The following is a 14,120-nucleotide window of genomic DNA, read 5'->3' as shown; positions in this document are numbered from 1 at the left end:
AATGATGAATGAACGACAAGCACAAAAAATGAATGTACAGTACACAAGAGTAAATACAAACAAGAGTTTGTTGTTAATCGCCAACAGCACAGCAGCTCCAGACAATCAAAACCCAGTGTTACTTACATGAGAAGGAATCAAAGCAGCCTCCTCATCTGTTTTCAGGCCTTCCTGCTTAGCTCTCCCCAGCGCTGGAAAGCTTTTCTAATATAAACGCGGTCCTAAAGCGCTTGCCCAGTCATAAACCTTCATTCCAGTGATATTCTTTTGAGCTCTTTAGTATTGTGTAAACTTACTACACCAAACATAGCGGCCAAAATTGATGTGCAAAGGCTTTTTTTTTTTAAATGACCCTACAATTTTGCTTAAAACATCAAAATATGAGGAAAATATTTTTATTTTTATGTTTATATCATTTAAGTGTTTTAAAATATGACAATGACTACAACATAATCAGTTTTTAATATTTCATTGGTTCTCTCTTGTTTTTGCATGTGTTCATAATTACTTTGTATGACAGCCTGGCCAAAAATAATTTGAAATCACTTGAAATTTCATTTCATTATCACACTTGAAACAATTGACTCCAAGCACAGCTACACGATATGCTTACATCTTTTAACATTTTTAAAATATTTGAATTAAGGTTGAAGATGTCAATTTTCATATGGCTGGACATCACATTTGGCCACTACTCTATGGCACTTCATTGACTTTCTAACTGACCATCAAACCATGCGGCAAAAGCAAGCCACTTTTATGTTGATAGTGGGCTTCCCTGGAGTTGTTGAAGCCGATGATGAACTCGTGTTCACATCATCACTCCAATTGTAAATGAGGAGACATATATCACTAGAAAAAGATTCCACACCATCAGTACTAATTTGTGATAATTTTGCACAATGCAATGCAATTTTTAAAAATAAATTACAATATTAAAACGTTTCAGTGTCTTTTTAAATGATTTTTTTTTATAATTATTGGTGTTGTGCTGCTGTGACTTCACCCTTGCAGACTCGCTATTGGCTGATTCAGAGGTTAAGGGCGGCCATTTTGAGTTGACATCATTGTAGTCCTTAGTTCACAACACTTAAGTCAGCACTTAAGAATCAGTCTTAGACTTTACTAAAAGTTGCTTTTAGCTTCTTTATAAAAGTATCTTACTCTTAGAAAAGTCCTACTCTTTACTAAGAATTTTTTGACACTCAAGTCAAAACTTAAGACTATTCTTAAGAGCATTTCTGAGAAGTTTTATACATACGGGCCCTGATTGGCCTCCATTAACCTTGTCTAATAGGTGCTCAAACTTCATTGGCCGATGGCGGCCATGTTTTTTGAGATACGCCAATGTCCTCATAGACTTGCCCCCTTGGACCAAATTTCAAGTCGATCGGACTGCATAGAGACAGCTGTTTTCATGTTTTTTTTCAAGTTATAGCACCACCTAGACGTGATTTTTTTTGTCGTGACCAAAGATTGAGCCCCTACACATGTGTACCAAGTTTGGTGCAAATGTCTCATTTTGTTCTTGAGTTACAGCCATTTTAGTAAAAGTGGCTCTGCCCACACCGTACGTTTTGGCGCCCCTTAGTGACCTTGAATCAAAATTACAACTTTTTTTTTGATAATCATTGATATTCAGACTCCAGAGAATCTTTCTGCACTGGTTTGGTATCGATCGGGCAAAAAACGTAGACCTAGTTCGCAAAAGTAGGTTTTGGACAAAATTCAAAATGGCGGAAAACAAATTTTGTTCGTCTTGAGCCAAGGATTACAATTATATAAGACACTTGAGTCTATGACGAACGGTCTATGAGTTATGAGCGATTTTGAACTTTTGGTCGCTGTAGCACCCCCTATTGGCCGATTGGGGTCATCTCTTGTGAGGTTCTCCCCAAATTGAGGACTATCATTTGGCCAAGTTTCAAGTCTCTAGCACTTACAGTTTGGTCTGCACGATTCGTTTTAAAAATCCTTACAATTACAATAAGGTTTCAGCACTTAGTGCTTGAACCCCTAATTAAGGAGTTACATTCGGGATTTGTTAGGTTATTGTGAATGTGGATGTTCCAAGCCAGAAGTGGCAGATTTGTCAAAACTGTGATACTGAAGTAGCTAAACTCCATGAGGGTGCCATTTGGATGTTCGGAGAGAGACACCTCAGCCCTGTTGGGCTTCAACTCAAATTAAATTCACTTTGCCACAAGATTCACTTCTCACAACAACTGGCTCAATTCACTTTTGTTGAAAAACAGGAATAAATACTGCTGCCGCCTCAAAAGTTTGAGAAGGCAGCTGAAAGAAAATATCTGACAATATCAGTGCAAATGAATCAACTGAATTTAACTTATAAAGAGCTCAAAAAAAAAAACATGCAAGCTTAATCATTTTAAGCCTTTTATATTAAAGCTTATATTTATATGTATAAATTTATATTAATTTTAATGCAGTTTAATATTAACTGTTAATTAAAATAATTCTGAAGACATTACGAATTACACGGTTATAATTTATAATAAATCAGCATAAAAAAACCAAACAATTTTGTCTATAAAATTCTTTCACTAGAAACTGTTTTTAATTTGGAGCAAGAGATACAGGGGGAGTGTCTTTACTACATCAGATATATGTCACTTACTTCGCAGCTGATTGGTCCAGTTTTGGTTGTAATCTCTAACCCAGAATAAAACCTGCTCCAGTCCTCCAGAGCAGGGGCCTGATGTATTAACGTTACATATGCACATAATAGGCATAGAAATGTATACGCAATTTTCCACACACATCAGGATTTATAAAAAATAAACTAGGTGTAAATATTTTCAGACACTCTAGATCAGGGGTGTCCAAACTCGGTCCTGGAGGTCCACTGTCCTGCAGAGTTTAGCTCCAACCATCTCCAAAACACCTGCCTGGAAGTTTCTAGTATGCCTAGTAGGCCTTGAGTAACTGGTTCAGGTGTGTTTAATTGGGGTTTAAGCTAAACTCTGCAGGACAGTGACCGAGTTTGGACAACCCTGCTCTAGATTAAATATGCCACTCTCATTAAAGGAGTTAAACACTGAAATTATATGAAATCATTATCCAGAAATTAAATTTTTTATATGAACTTAAATAGAAGTATTTTTAGTGTATGCGCTGCTTTTGAACACATTTCCTGTGGCATGCTGTGTTTTAATGTTGTAACCACAGCAAGGATTGCTTGGCACAATTCATTTTCAACAAGTTTTTGTTCATCGTGAGCTCACATGAAAAAGATTCACAATAGTGTGCCTTAGGATAAAAAAAGTTTGAGGACCATTAAACAATATCAAAGCAGATGATGAGGTGCAGCCACATGAGTACATATATACATGACAAAAAAAGTCTCGAGGCAAAATTATAAAGAGGTGGAGAATGCAAATGATCATGAATGTACACAATTATATCTGGCCCACATTTAGCTGTTACGTGGACGTAGCCTTATTTTCACACAGATACGTATTTTCTGGTGCCATTTTAAATTACCAAGCCATTTAAATCTCTTTCCACACAAAGAACAAAAATAACGTCGGCCATCTGCATGACTTCTCAGATGTATCTGTAAGTGTGATGGCGAAATAAATTTAATACACTTATCACAATTAAATTGCCTTTCTTCAGAGTGAATGCGCAGGTGATTTTTGAAATTGCTCCTTTTTGTAGACTTCAGACTTTTGTAGACTTTCGTAGACTTTTTGTCACATTCAGAGCCCTGCAATTTCTTTCTAGAATGAGTTTGCAAATGACGCTTCAGGTCTCTTTGATATGTGAAACTCTTCTTGCACTGTATACATGTAAAAGGCTTCTCTCCAGTGTGAAGTCTCATGTGAATCTGAAGGCCTACGTTCTGACTGAAACCCTTTCCACAGTGAGAGCATGTGAAAGGCTTCTCTCCAGTGTGAATTCTCATGTGAACCTTAAGGTTTCCTTTAAATCTGAAAGTCTTTCCACATTGCTGGCACTTCTCACCGTTGTGAATTATTATGTGCTTGTCAAGTCCTTTCTTATCTGGGAATCTCCTTCCACAACGAGGACATTGCTCTCCTGAGTGAATCTTCATATGTAAATTAAGGGCATGGTAACGTGCAAAACATTTTCCACACTCGGCGCATACAAATGGCTTCTCTCCTGTGTGAGTTGTCATGTGATTCTTCAGATTTCCTTTTTGTGTAAAGCTCTTCCCACACAGTTCGCAGGTATAAGGCTTCTCTCCAGTGTGAACTCTTATGTGTGCGTCAAGGGTTGATTTATTATTGAAACTCTTTCCACACTGATCACATGTGAATGGTGTTTCTCCAGTGTGAACTATCATGTGTGAAACAAGGGATGTTTTATGATTGAAACTCTTTCCGCACTGATCACATGTGAATGGTCTTTCTCCAGTGTGAATTCTCATGTGAATCTGAAGTTTTTCTTTACGTGTAAAGCTCATCCCACACTGTTCGCAGGTGAAAGGGCTTTCTCCAGTGTGCCTTCTCATGTGTGAATCAAGGAGTGCTTTATGTGTGAAACTACTGCCGCACTCTTTGCATGCGTAAGGCTTCTCTCCAGTGTGAAGTGTCATGTGCCTGTTGAGGCTATCTTTACTAAAGAAACTCTTTTCACACTGATTACATGTGAAACGGTTGTCTCCCGAGTGAATCCTCATGTGGTTTTTAAGGCTTACTTTAAGTCTAAAACACTTCCCACACTGACCACATGCGAAAGGCTTTTCTCCAGTGTGGCTGTTCATGTGGGAATTAAGGACGTGCTTCTGTGAAAAACTCTTCCCACACTGATCACATGTGAAAGGCTTCTCTCCAGTGTGGGTTCTCATGTGGGAATTAAGGCTTCCTTTGTGAATAAAACTTTTTTCACAATGTTCGCATTTGTAAGGCTTCTCTCCAGTGTGAACTCTCATGTGAAGTACAAGGTTATACTTTATATTGAATCTCTTTCCACACTGTTGGCAGGTGAAAAGCTTCTCTCCATTGTGATTTCCCATGTGGACTCTAAGGCTTTCATGTTTTTTGAAACTCTTTCCACACTGAAAGCAGGTGAAAAAGCTTCCAGTTCCTGTCTTCTGAGATCTTTTTCGTGAGAAATTCGTTTCAGTCTTTATGGATTTTTTTCTAGTTGTGACATCTTGCTTCTTATATTGATATTTTTCTTCTATTTCATTCAGTTCTCGACTCTCCTCTTTCAGTGTCATCAGATCTACAGCAAAAAAAAAAAAAAAAAAAAAAGACTTATAAATGCCAGTTTACCATAAAAACCAACAACATGCTATTAGATCTGCTATTGAACAGCTTGAGAATTATGTTGGCATTTGTCGACAAGCGTTAGCACGTGTGACCTTTCTAACATGATGACGTCATGCGTGGCGGGTCGCAGAGCAGTGCAAGACGAGCATTTGTGGTTAAAAAATATATTAATTTTAATTTTTTTTTAAGAAAATGACCGATCGTTTTGCTAGATAAGACCCTTATTCCTCGTCTGGGATCATGTAGAGCCCTTTGAAGCTGCACTGAAACTGTAATTTGGACCCTCAACCTGTTGAAGTCCACTATATGCAGAAAAATCCTGGAATGTTTTCCTCAAAAACCTTAAATTCTTTTCGACTGAAGAAAGAGAGACATAAACATCTTGGATGACATGGGGGTGAGTAAATTATCAGGAAATTTTAATTCTGAAGTGAACTAATCCTTTAAGTATGAACATTGTCATTACATTTCACGCTAAGCGAATGACATTCAGTTTTACATTTCCTCACAACATGACCAAACTGCACAACTCTCCAAGTTAGCAGCGATTATTATTGATATTAGGGCTACATCAAGTAACTGATAATATAAACAAAAAAAAGATATTAATCGCCAATAAATTTTATTGTTGATTAATCATGTCTGCATGCAGTTCATGGAAAAACATCCTCCATTCATGTCTCATTACAGTAGTCAATAAAGCATTTCCATGGACAAAATGCACCACAATGGATGGCACAGAGTTAGCTGCTTTGGGAAAAGTGCATGAGCCAAACTGCACAAAACGTCAAATGTCATAAAAGTTTCAAACTAAGTTATAAGGATACGGTTTAAGTGGCTTGCCCTGTCAGGTGCTTTGACAGATGTGGGTGTAACATGGAGTTATTACATTATGCTTAGTTATTATAAGTTATGAGTTGCTACTAATGCAACGTTTCCAGTGTATAACATTTGTAATATCTTTATCTGTAAATGTATTTCAGTTTTACATAACATGTACATATATGCATTTAGTAGACTTTTTATCCAAAGAGACTTACAATACAGGAACATAAGCAATTTGCCACAGAGCCAACAATACACATAGTAAACAATGACAGGTTTATTAGAAAGCTAGAATGGGAAACAAGCTAGAGCAGAGATGAAATGCAGAGAAAAAAACAGCTTGTCCTGAAAGCAAAGGAGTCATCTATTTTAACAATAGAAATCCTAAAAATTTAATGTTTTATTTTATTTTATTTAATGTGTTATTTAGTTCTGCCCTGAATAAGATATTTCAGTAACACTTTATTTTAAGGTGTAGTGTAACTAACCCTAAAACAAAACCAAACCCTAACTGTAACTCTATAGTAAGTACTGTAGTTAATAAATATTACTCGGCCTCATGTCGTTCCAAACCCGTAAGATCTTCGTTCATCTTTGGAACACAAATTAAGATGTTTGAGATGAAATCCGAGAGTTTTTTTTAAAATCCCCCATAGAAAGCAACATAATTACCACATTCAAGGTCCAGAAAAAGTAAAAGGGTAGTAAAAACATAGTTAAAAGTCAACGTAGGACCTGGAAACGTGGAAAAGTCAACGTGGAACAAAGTTCTGTTTACAAGACTGAGTTCAGCTTTGAGAATGAAACCAACCTGTTTGTTCCTCAGTATCTTCTTGTTTCACTCTGAATGTTTCTTCAATTTTTATGTCTTCACTCTCCTCTTTAATGAACGCCATCTTTATAATATGTGTCACATGGTTCTCAGTCACTTCACCAGGAGTTTTTTTTGTGTTTGGACAATCTGTCATATTTAGGATGAGAATAATTAACAGAAAGAAAAATAAATCTAAACTAAACATCTGGGTGCGTCTCAGTCAGGTCCCTAGTTCAGTAGTCAGCGCACTGGTTAGGGAGTCAGTCAGAGAGATAGATAATGGCCTGAAAACTAGCATTACCAATTAATAAAGACAAACTGTACAGACACTTAACATTGTTCCTTATGATTTTCATTTGGTATTTAATGATTAGTGGATCACATTTAAAAGATCATTATTGGGTGAATCATTTTTAGGGTTGCCAACTTCAGAGAAGGAAAATAAGTGACAATTGTGGTTCTTTACAGGAAAATAAAGGACAGAACAAAGGGCACTCAAAATATTTACTGTCCCACACAGCGTGTGAAAACATGGTTAATACACTTACTGTAATAAAACCATAGTTCGTTTTCTTAAGGGTATAGCATTCACACGGGACGATGCCGTATTATACAGACCGGTTGGCAACCCTAGGGAAACAATTCATTCAACTAACTAAGAGTTTCAAAAGCTCTGTTCTCCCATCACTACTTGCCAGTGACTGAATTCACGTTTACGACAAGCTGATTCAGGATATAGAGAGCGAAATGAGACGCACCTTTTCTTACTATTGTGCCTATGCGCTTTACTCATAAAAATAAAGCTCATTAATGTTAGATAAAACATTTAAATGTTACATTCAATATTTATTAATTAATTTCACAGTTATTGTAAAAACTACTAAATTGTCTGAGGAGGTTACACTGATTTAAAAACTTTTAAAAACCATAAAAGCCACAAACCTTTCTTCAGGCGAATCACATCAGATGATCAGAGCGTGGCGCAGCCTTATGACGTAATAGAGCCAATACAAAACAAAAGTCCCGCTCACACGTTGCTGTGTAAAATCACAAAAGTGCATAGACATACATACAAATAATAAAAAAGATGTGAGATGATTTCAGAGTTGAATTCTTTGTGAGTGGGATTCTGTCTAAACAGCAAAATAATGGGTGCAGAAACCAGCGGTCAGGATCCTTTTTTTTGTTTTGTTATTAGTTTGAAGCAGTTTTTATGAAAGATCCGTAGCAAGAACTGATATTTACTATTGTACAAAAAAACAAGGTTTGTCAAACTCAACTTTTATTAGGGCCACAGACTACTCAGAAACACATAACAAAGATACCACCATCGGTAACATGTTGCAGTATATTATTACTTGTGCTGCATTAACTGTGATTGTGTGATACTTGTGAGGGCCAAATGTCCTCTTATATTGTGAAATATCATGACAACCGACTTGTTAGGGCATTTTACATGAGTACAGTGTAACATACTGAAAGTTGACTCATCGTGGTGCAGGTATCTGGTCACTGTAATAAAATAAAATAAAATAAAAAACTTTGAGCAGCAAGCTGATATCAGGAGCAGCTATATTATTACATTAGCAATCACTAATATTGCCTACTCATAACAAAAACATGATTTTGTAATCATAGACTCACATGCTTTGTATTTTCATTCAGTACTGTAACAACTGAGATGGATCAGACATGCAATTATTTCTTATATTTATACAAATAATCCACAATACACCTCCCCCAGCAGGCAGACCCAGGCCTCTGGTCACAATAGCAGCAAAAGTTTTACGACCCCCTTTAAATCATCCCATTGGAAAGACATAAAGTCCATAAAAAGGACTTCTATCCATTTCATTCATAGACAAACCTTTCTGTGAATGAACATGCATATCCCCAGGACACTGTTTGTACAATTCAGTTTGTACATCTGTTTTGTATTTTGTCTTTGGTAATGTATACTGTTTTATGCATGCCTTATGATAGAATTACTCAGTCCATCCTCATCCTACTCCCTTTATATAATCACTTGAGACATGTACAACTATGTATGTAATTTCTCAATGTAATCATATTTTTATAGTGTTTTGCCTATGTATTAATCCTTGAATGAATGTTTAAGAATTGCTTGATTAATCAAGATTGTATATATACCATTTTTAGTACCTATGAATTTGTTTATCTATAATTATTTATAGGTGTTGTACCGATTTCTGTCTACCCTGTGATGGTAGGATTAGGACTGGAATTATAATTAATAATTTTATTATTATAATTAGTAGTGATGGGCAATTTCGAAAAATGAAATATATATATATATATATATATATATATATATATATATATATATTAGAGCATTTCGCACATGTAGCAGAGTTTAATTGTTCCAAGCTTCTAATTAAAACGTTGAGGCTGATCCAAAAATCATAACAGAGGCTATTTGTTTACATAATTACAATATGTAGTTTAAAAGAGAATTTCACTTAATGTTTATTAACTTCATTTGGAATAAAAATGCTGTCCATTTTGACAAAGATACATACAGAAGTAAACAAACGCCATCTGCTTACACTGTGCTCCTGTAGGCTAGTCCACACCGCCATCTAGCGGTGTATCTGCGTACTCGCTGAACGATAAACACACCAATGCAGAACTCAGTTTGAAGCTACGACGTCCACAAATGGTCACTAGCCTTCATTGCCTTACTAATACCCTCTAATATACTACAGAATTGCTGAATAAAACATGGACATACGAAGGGAATCTTTCTTCTAAATTAGTAGGATGGACTGCTTTATAGCCTACTACTCTTTTTAGCCCTATTCTAATCTCTAGTCTAATCTCTCTACATGCATTTATTTTATTAAGTATCGATTTTCTATTTAAAAGGATACAGTTATACCGGCAGCAGACATCATTATTTACATGTAAGTTGACAAACTGGATTGGTTTTTAGTAAGCATCCTAAAAAACTAGTTAATCAAGTTGGACAGAAAATGGGTTAAATGCAGTACACTTTGCACTACCATTAGTCAGCCTTACGCCTATAGTCTAAAGTCTAAAGCAACTTTATAACATTAGATCGGCAGGGGCAAGGACCACAAATCTAAACAATTTTTTAAAAGACAGAAAGTGATCAAATATAGATTACTGAGGTAGTGTGCTGAATATCTTTTTTTTTTTCTACACCTTCACTTGAAGTGGATCTACAGCTTCTGAGAGGAGAGCCGAGCATAACATTTCAGTCATGATATACGTTAGAAAAGGTTGGTTTTGCTTCTCTTCGCTGTATCTTTCTTTCTCTCTCTCATGTTACATGTTTATGTTGACATTTTTATTTCTAGTTGGTCCCTTTGTGGTACACAGGAGACAGAGAAACAAAAGTAAGTTATGTTTTTGAAGACATGCTAAATGTCTCGTTCAGTGCAGTGTTTACTTTCCTGGTTACATCGTCTTCTATCACAATGCTGTAGCAGTCAATTCAGAAAGTGACTGTGAATGCAAATGTTTCCGTACTTTGCATAGTTGGCAGACTCTAAAAGCTTTATATTCTCAGCTTTTAAAGTGTTTTGCGATGCCACAGTGCTTCTAGACTTTTTTTTTTTTTTTTTTTTTTTTAAAGCAATGTTCTTTTATGAAAATCAACATAATTTAAATTAGGTTGAATTAGGCCTATGTTCCTGCTGATAAAAAACATGTCATGTCCGTTTAAAGTAGTCAGACGGGTTTTGCGACATGAAAGCTGCTGTTTTGTTACTCGTCCAAGGTGGTCAACAAGATCTAACCAGCTTAATCAACCAGGGCCAACATGGACCAGAAAATATGAAAAACCGGCTACCATCAGAAAAGTATCTTAAATACAGTTTGAAACTTAATTGTTCAGCTTGTGCTAGGATGCTGTGCAAACATTTAATCTTCTAATAAAGATGGATATTACTGTATTATGAGAATTATTTATAATCCCAATTGCTTTCACAGAAAAATTTAAATTTGTTTTCATGGTGGTTGGCCTCATAATATCCATAAGCCTTTTCCTCAAACTCCTGCAGATGAAACCTGAATTAACAGTATCAAAATTAGTGGGTGAGTTACTGATATGAGAAATATTTTGTCTTCTTCAATTGATATTGTTAATGAATAAGCTTCTTTAAAATTCCTACTGATATGTGTGTGTGTTTTATATTTTTTTCTAACCCAGAAAGGTCTTTGGAGGAAGCAGTTTCTGACCAGTTGAAACCTGATGATCACAAAGATGATGGTAAGCAATTACCGAACAATTTGGTCTGGTAGTTTAAAAAAAGTTTAAGGGTACACATTTACATGTCTATTTTTTATGTTTTATCAGGTCCTAAAAACAAATGTGGCCTCTCAAAACCATGTTCTGAAGAAGATTTTGCCTTTAAGCTTTACAGCGGTGCAACAAACATCGTTGGACCACAAATATGCTTTGAGGGGAAAATGTAAGGCTTTGGAGTTGTCAAATTTACGATCTATACTTCTACAGAATGATTAGACCAATACCATAAGTGTTATTTGACAGAATTTAAACCAGTTCTGCCATTTTGTTTTAGGATAATACAGAAAGACACGCGAGGTAAATGGCTGGGAATTAATATTGCTGTTATCAATGGTAAGTTGAGCTCTTTAAAATAAAAGCAAAAGATTAAAATGGTACCATGTTTTATATTTAGCTTCATTTTTGCAAACGTCTTTTTGTATATTTTAATATTATTTGTAGTGCATTGAAATATATTTATATTTTATCAATATTTATATAACATTTTAATATAGGCCTATATACACCGATCAGGAATAACATTATGACCACTGACAGGTGAAGTGAATAACAATGATTATCTCTTCATCACGTCACCTGTTAGTGGGTGGGATATATTAAGCAGTGAACATTTTGTCCTCAAAGTTGATGTTTTAGAAGCAGGAAAACTGGACAAGCGTGAGGATTTGAGCGAGTTTGACAAGGGCCAAATTGTGATGGTTAGACGACTGGGTCAGAGCATCTCTAAAACTGCAGCTCCTGTGGGGTGTTCCCGGTCAGTATCTATCAAAAGTGGTCCAAGGACGAACAGTGGTGAACTGGCGACAGGGCATGGGCGGCCAAGAATCATTGATGCACGTGGAGAGCGAAGGATGGCCCGTGTGGTCCGATCCAACAGACGAGCTACTGTAGCTCAAATTGCTCAAGAAGGTAATGCTAGTTCTGATAGAAAGGTGTCAGAATACACAGTGCATCACAGTTTGTTGCGTATGGGGCTGCATAGCCGGAGACCAGTCAGGGTGCCCATGCTGACCCCTGTCCACCGCCGAAAGCGCCAACAGTGGGCACGGGAGCAACAGAACTGGACCATGGAGCAATGGAAGAAGGTGGCCTGGTCTGATGAATCACTTTTTCTTTTACATCACGTGGATGGCCGGGTGCGTGTGCGTCGCTTATCTGGGGAACACATGGCACCAGGATGCACTATGGGAAGAAGGCAAGTGTGATGCTTTGGGCAATGTTCTGCTGGGAAACCTTTGGTCCTGCCATCCATGTGGATGTTACTTTGACACGTACCAGCTACCTAAGCATTGCTGCAGACCATGTACACCCTTTCATGGAAACGGTATTCCCTGGTGGCTGTGGTCTCTTTCAGCAGGATAATGCACCCTGCCACAAAGCAAAAATGGTTCAGGAATGGTTTGAGGAGCACAACGAGTTTGAGGTGTTGACTTGGCCTCCAAATTCCCCAGATCTCAATCCAATCGTGTATCTGTGGGATGTGCTGAACAAACAAGTCCGATCCATGGAGGCCCCACCTCGCAACTTACTGGACTTAAAGGATCTGCTGCTAACATCTTGGTGCCAGATACCACAGCACACCTTCAGGGGTCTAGTGGAGGCCATGCCTCGACGGGTTAGGGCTGTTTTGGCAGCAAAAGGGGGACCAACATTATTAGGAAGGTGGTCATAATGTTATGCCTGATCGGTGTGTGTGTGTGTGTGTGTGTGTATATATATATATATAAATATATTATAATAAAATATACTGTTCAGTGTTCTCATAGATAAATGCTCCTTTACAACATTTCCTGCTTTCTTATTCACTAAAAATTCAGAAGAAACAGGTGAACACATTAAAACTGGCAGCTTCAATATGTGGAACGGAAGTATGTTGTATCTTAACTTCAATACACCATATTGTTCAGTATTTCTGCATTATAAATACGTATGTGCATTCTCAGTTCACATGTATGTTATAAATGAATCTTTTATTGTTGACAGAGGTTGAGGAGTTGATAGAGTTTCTGAAGTCAATCGAGGATGGTTCTCTTGTGTTGATAGCCACTTTTGATGATCCAGCCACAAAGTAGAGTAGTTTCTTTCTCTAGTTTCATCATGTACTACATGCACTTATTATAATGGTGTTGTCTCATGTCTCATCGTGTCATGATTTGTATGATTCCTTTATTATAGACTTAATGATGAAGCAAGGGCACTTATTGCAGAGCTTGGCAGTTCATATATTTCCCAAATCAAATTCAGAGATAACTGGCTCTTTGTGGGAGGGAAGAAAACCATAAACCAAGTCTCTTATGAGGAGGTAACACCATTCCCAAAGTCACCAATTTCTGTGCCTAAGTTTATGCAATGAAAATACTTTAATAATGTATGTCTTTCCCTTTTATTTTTCAGCACATGAAGAATGACAGGGAAACTAATAAGTATGAAAGCTGGCCAGAAATGATCGAGATGGAAGGTTGCATACCAAGAATAGACTAATTTTCTGAAGCACAATGTTTGCTTAAGTACAGTTACCAAGCACTGGAAGCTATTTATTCAACAATACAACAAGCTGAGCCACAAGGCGTTTGTGATGGTATTTTTTTTTTTTTTTTTGTCCACTGTTGTGGACATGTTTCATATGTTACTATCTGAGACCATATACTTGTTTCAATATGGTGTAATTTTTTAATAAAATGTTATCATTGACTTTATAATAAAATATAATATAGTTTGATTTGTAATTTTGTTGTTGTTGTTGTTAGGTTTTAGGGTAATATATATTTTAAATGTCATTGTAAATTGAAAAATTATAGTTAACGTTTATATGTGATGTTAGTGTATGTTGCAGTGTTTTTGTTTGTTTGTATCCTATATAAAACATTACTACTGTGTTCAATTCTGAGTGGTTTTGCTTATAACACTGCTTTTGATGGATGCATAG

The 14,120-nt window shown here is 36.5% G+C and overlaps 2 protein-coding genes across 5 annotated transcripts; one reads left to right on the top strand and one right to left on the bottom strand.

The window, feature by feature from the left end:
* Positions 1-371: 371 nt before the first annotated feature.
* On the bottom strand, positions 372-7,931 carry LOC127507530 (gastrula zinc finger protein XlCGF57.1-like). Its single transcript, XM_051884715.1, has 3 exons — positions 7,843-7,931; positions 6,898-7,047; positions 372-5,214 (listed from the first exon to the last, which is right to left on the bottom strand). Exons 2-3 carry the CDS (start codon positions 6,980-6,982, stop codon positions 3,437-3,439), a joined length of 1,863 nt encoding a protein of 620 aa, XP_051740675.1. The 5' UTR covers positions 6,983-7,047; positions 7,843-7,931; the 3' UTR covers positions 372-3,436.
* Positions 7,932-9,522: 1,591 nt separating this feature from the next.
* On the top strand, positions 9,523-14,075 carry zgc:101783 (uncharacterized protein LOC447883 homolog). Of its 4 annotated transcripts, XM_051884314.1 has the most exons (12): positions 9,523-9,676; positions 9,787-9,824; positions 10,099-10,163; positions 10,242-10,280; positions 10,876-10,980; positions 11,096-11,155; positions 11,243-11,357; positions 11,469-11,527; positions 13,012-13,062; positions 13,178-13,262; positions 13,370-13,496; positions 13,589-14,075. In XM_051884314.1, the coding sequence occupies exons 3-12, from the start codon at positions 10,145-10,147 to the stop codon at positions 13,673-13,675; spliced, it is 747 nt and encodes a 248-aa protein (XP_051740274.1). In that variant the 5' UTR covers positions 9,523-9,676; positions 9,787-9,824; positions 10,099-10,144; the 3' UTR covers positions 13,676-14,075. The 4 variants fall into 4 exon arrangements, with proteins under 4 accessions (XP_051740274.1, XP_051740276.1, XP_051740275.1 ...); XM_051884316.1 differs by lacking the exon at positions 10,242-10,280 and having other exon boundaries at positions 9,531-9,676; XM_051884315.1 differs by lacking the exons at positions 9,523-9,676; positions 9,787-9,824; positions 10,242-10,280 and having other exon boundaries at positions 9,882-10,163.
* The last annotated feature ends 45 nt before the right edge of the window (positions 14,076-14,120 follow it).

The sequence above is a fragment of the Ctenopharyngodon idella genome, chromosome 24 (assembly GCF_019924925.1).
Source record: "Ctenopharyngodon idella isolate HZGC_01 chromosome 24, HZGC01, whole genome shotgun sequence".
Lineage (NCBI taxonomy): Eukaryota > Metazoa > Chordata > Actinopteri > Cypriniformes > Xenocyprididae > Ctenopharyngodon > Ctenopharyngodon idella.
This window is presented reverse-complemented; position numbering and strand designations above follow the sequence as displayed.

Excerpts from the sequence above, each read along its gene's own strand:
- LOC127507530 (XM_051884715.1), bottom strand. The coding sequence starts at position 6,982 with ATGGCGTTCATTAAAGAGGAGAGTGAAGACATAAAAATTGAAGAAACA. Across the intron at positions 5,215-6,897 it reads AGATACTGAGGAACAAACAG|ATCTGATGACACTGAAAGAG; the intron begins GTTGGTTTCATT and ends TTTTTGCTGTAG.
- zgc:101783 (XM_051884314.1), top strand. Across the intron at positions 10,981-11,095 it reads AACAGTATCAAAATTAGTGG|AAAGGTCTTTGGAGGAAGCA; the intron begins GTGAGTTACTGA and ends TTTCTAACCCAG. Across the intron at positions 13,063-13,177 it reads CTTCAATATGTGGAACGGAA|AGGTTGAGGAGTTGATAGAG; the intron begins GTATGTTGTATC and ends TATTGTTGACAG.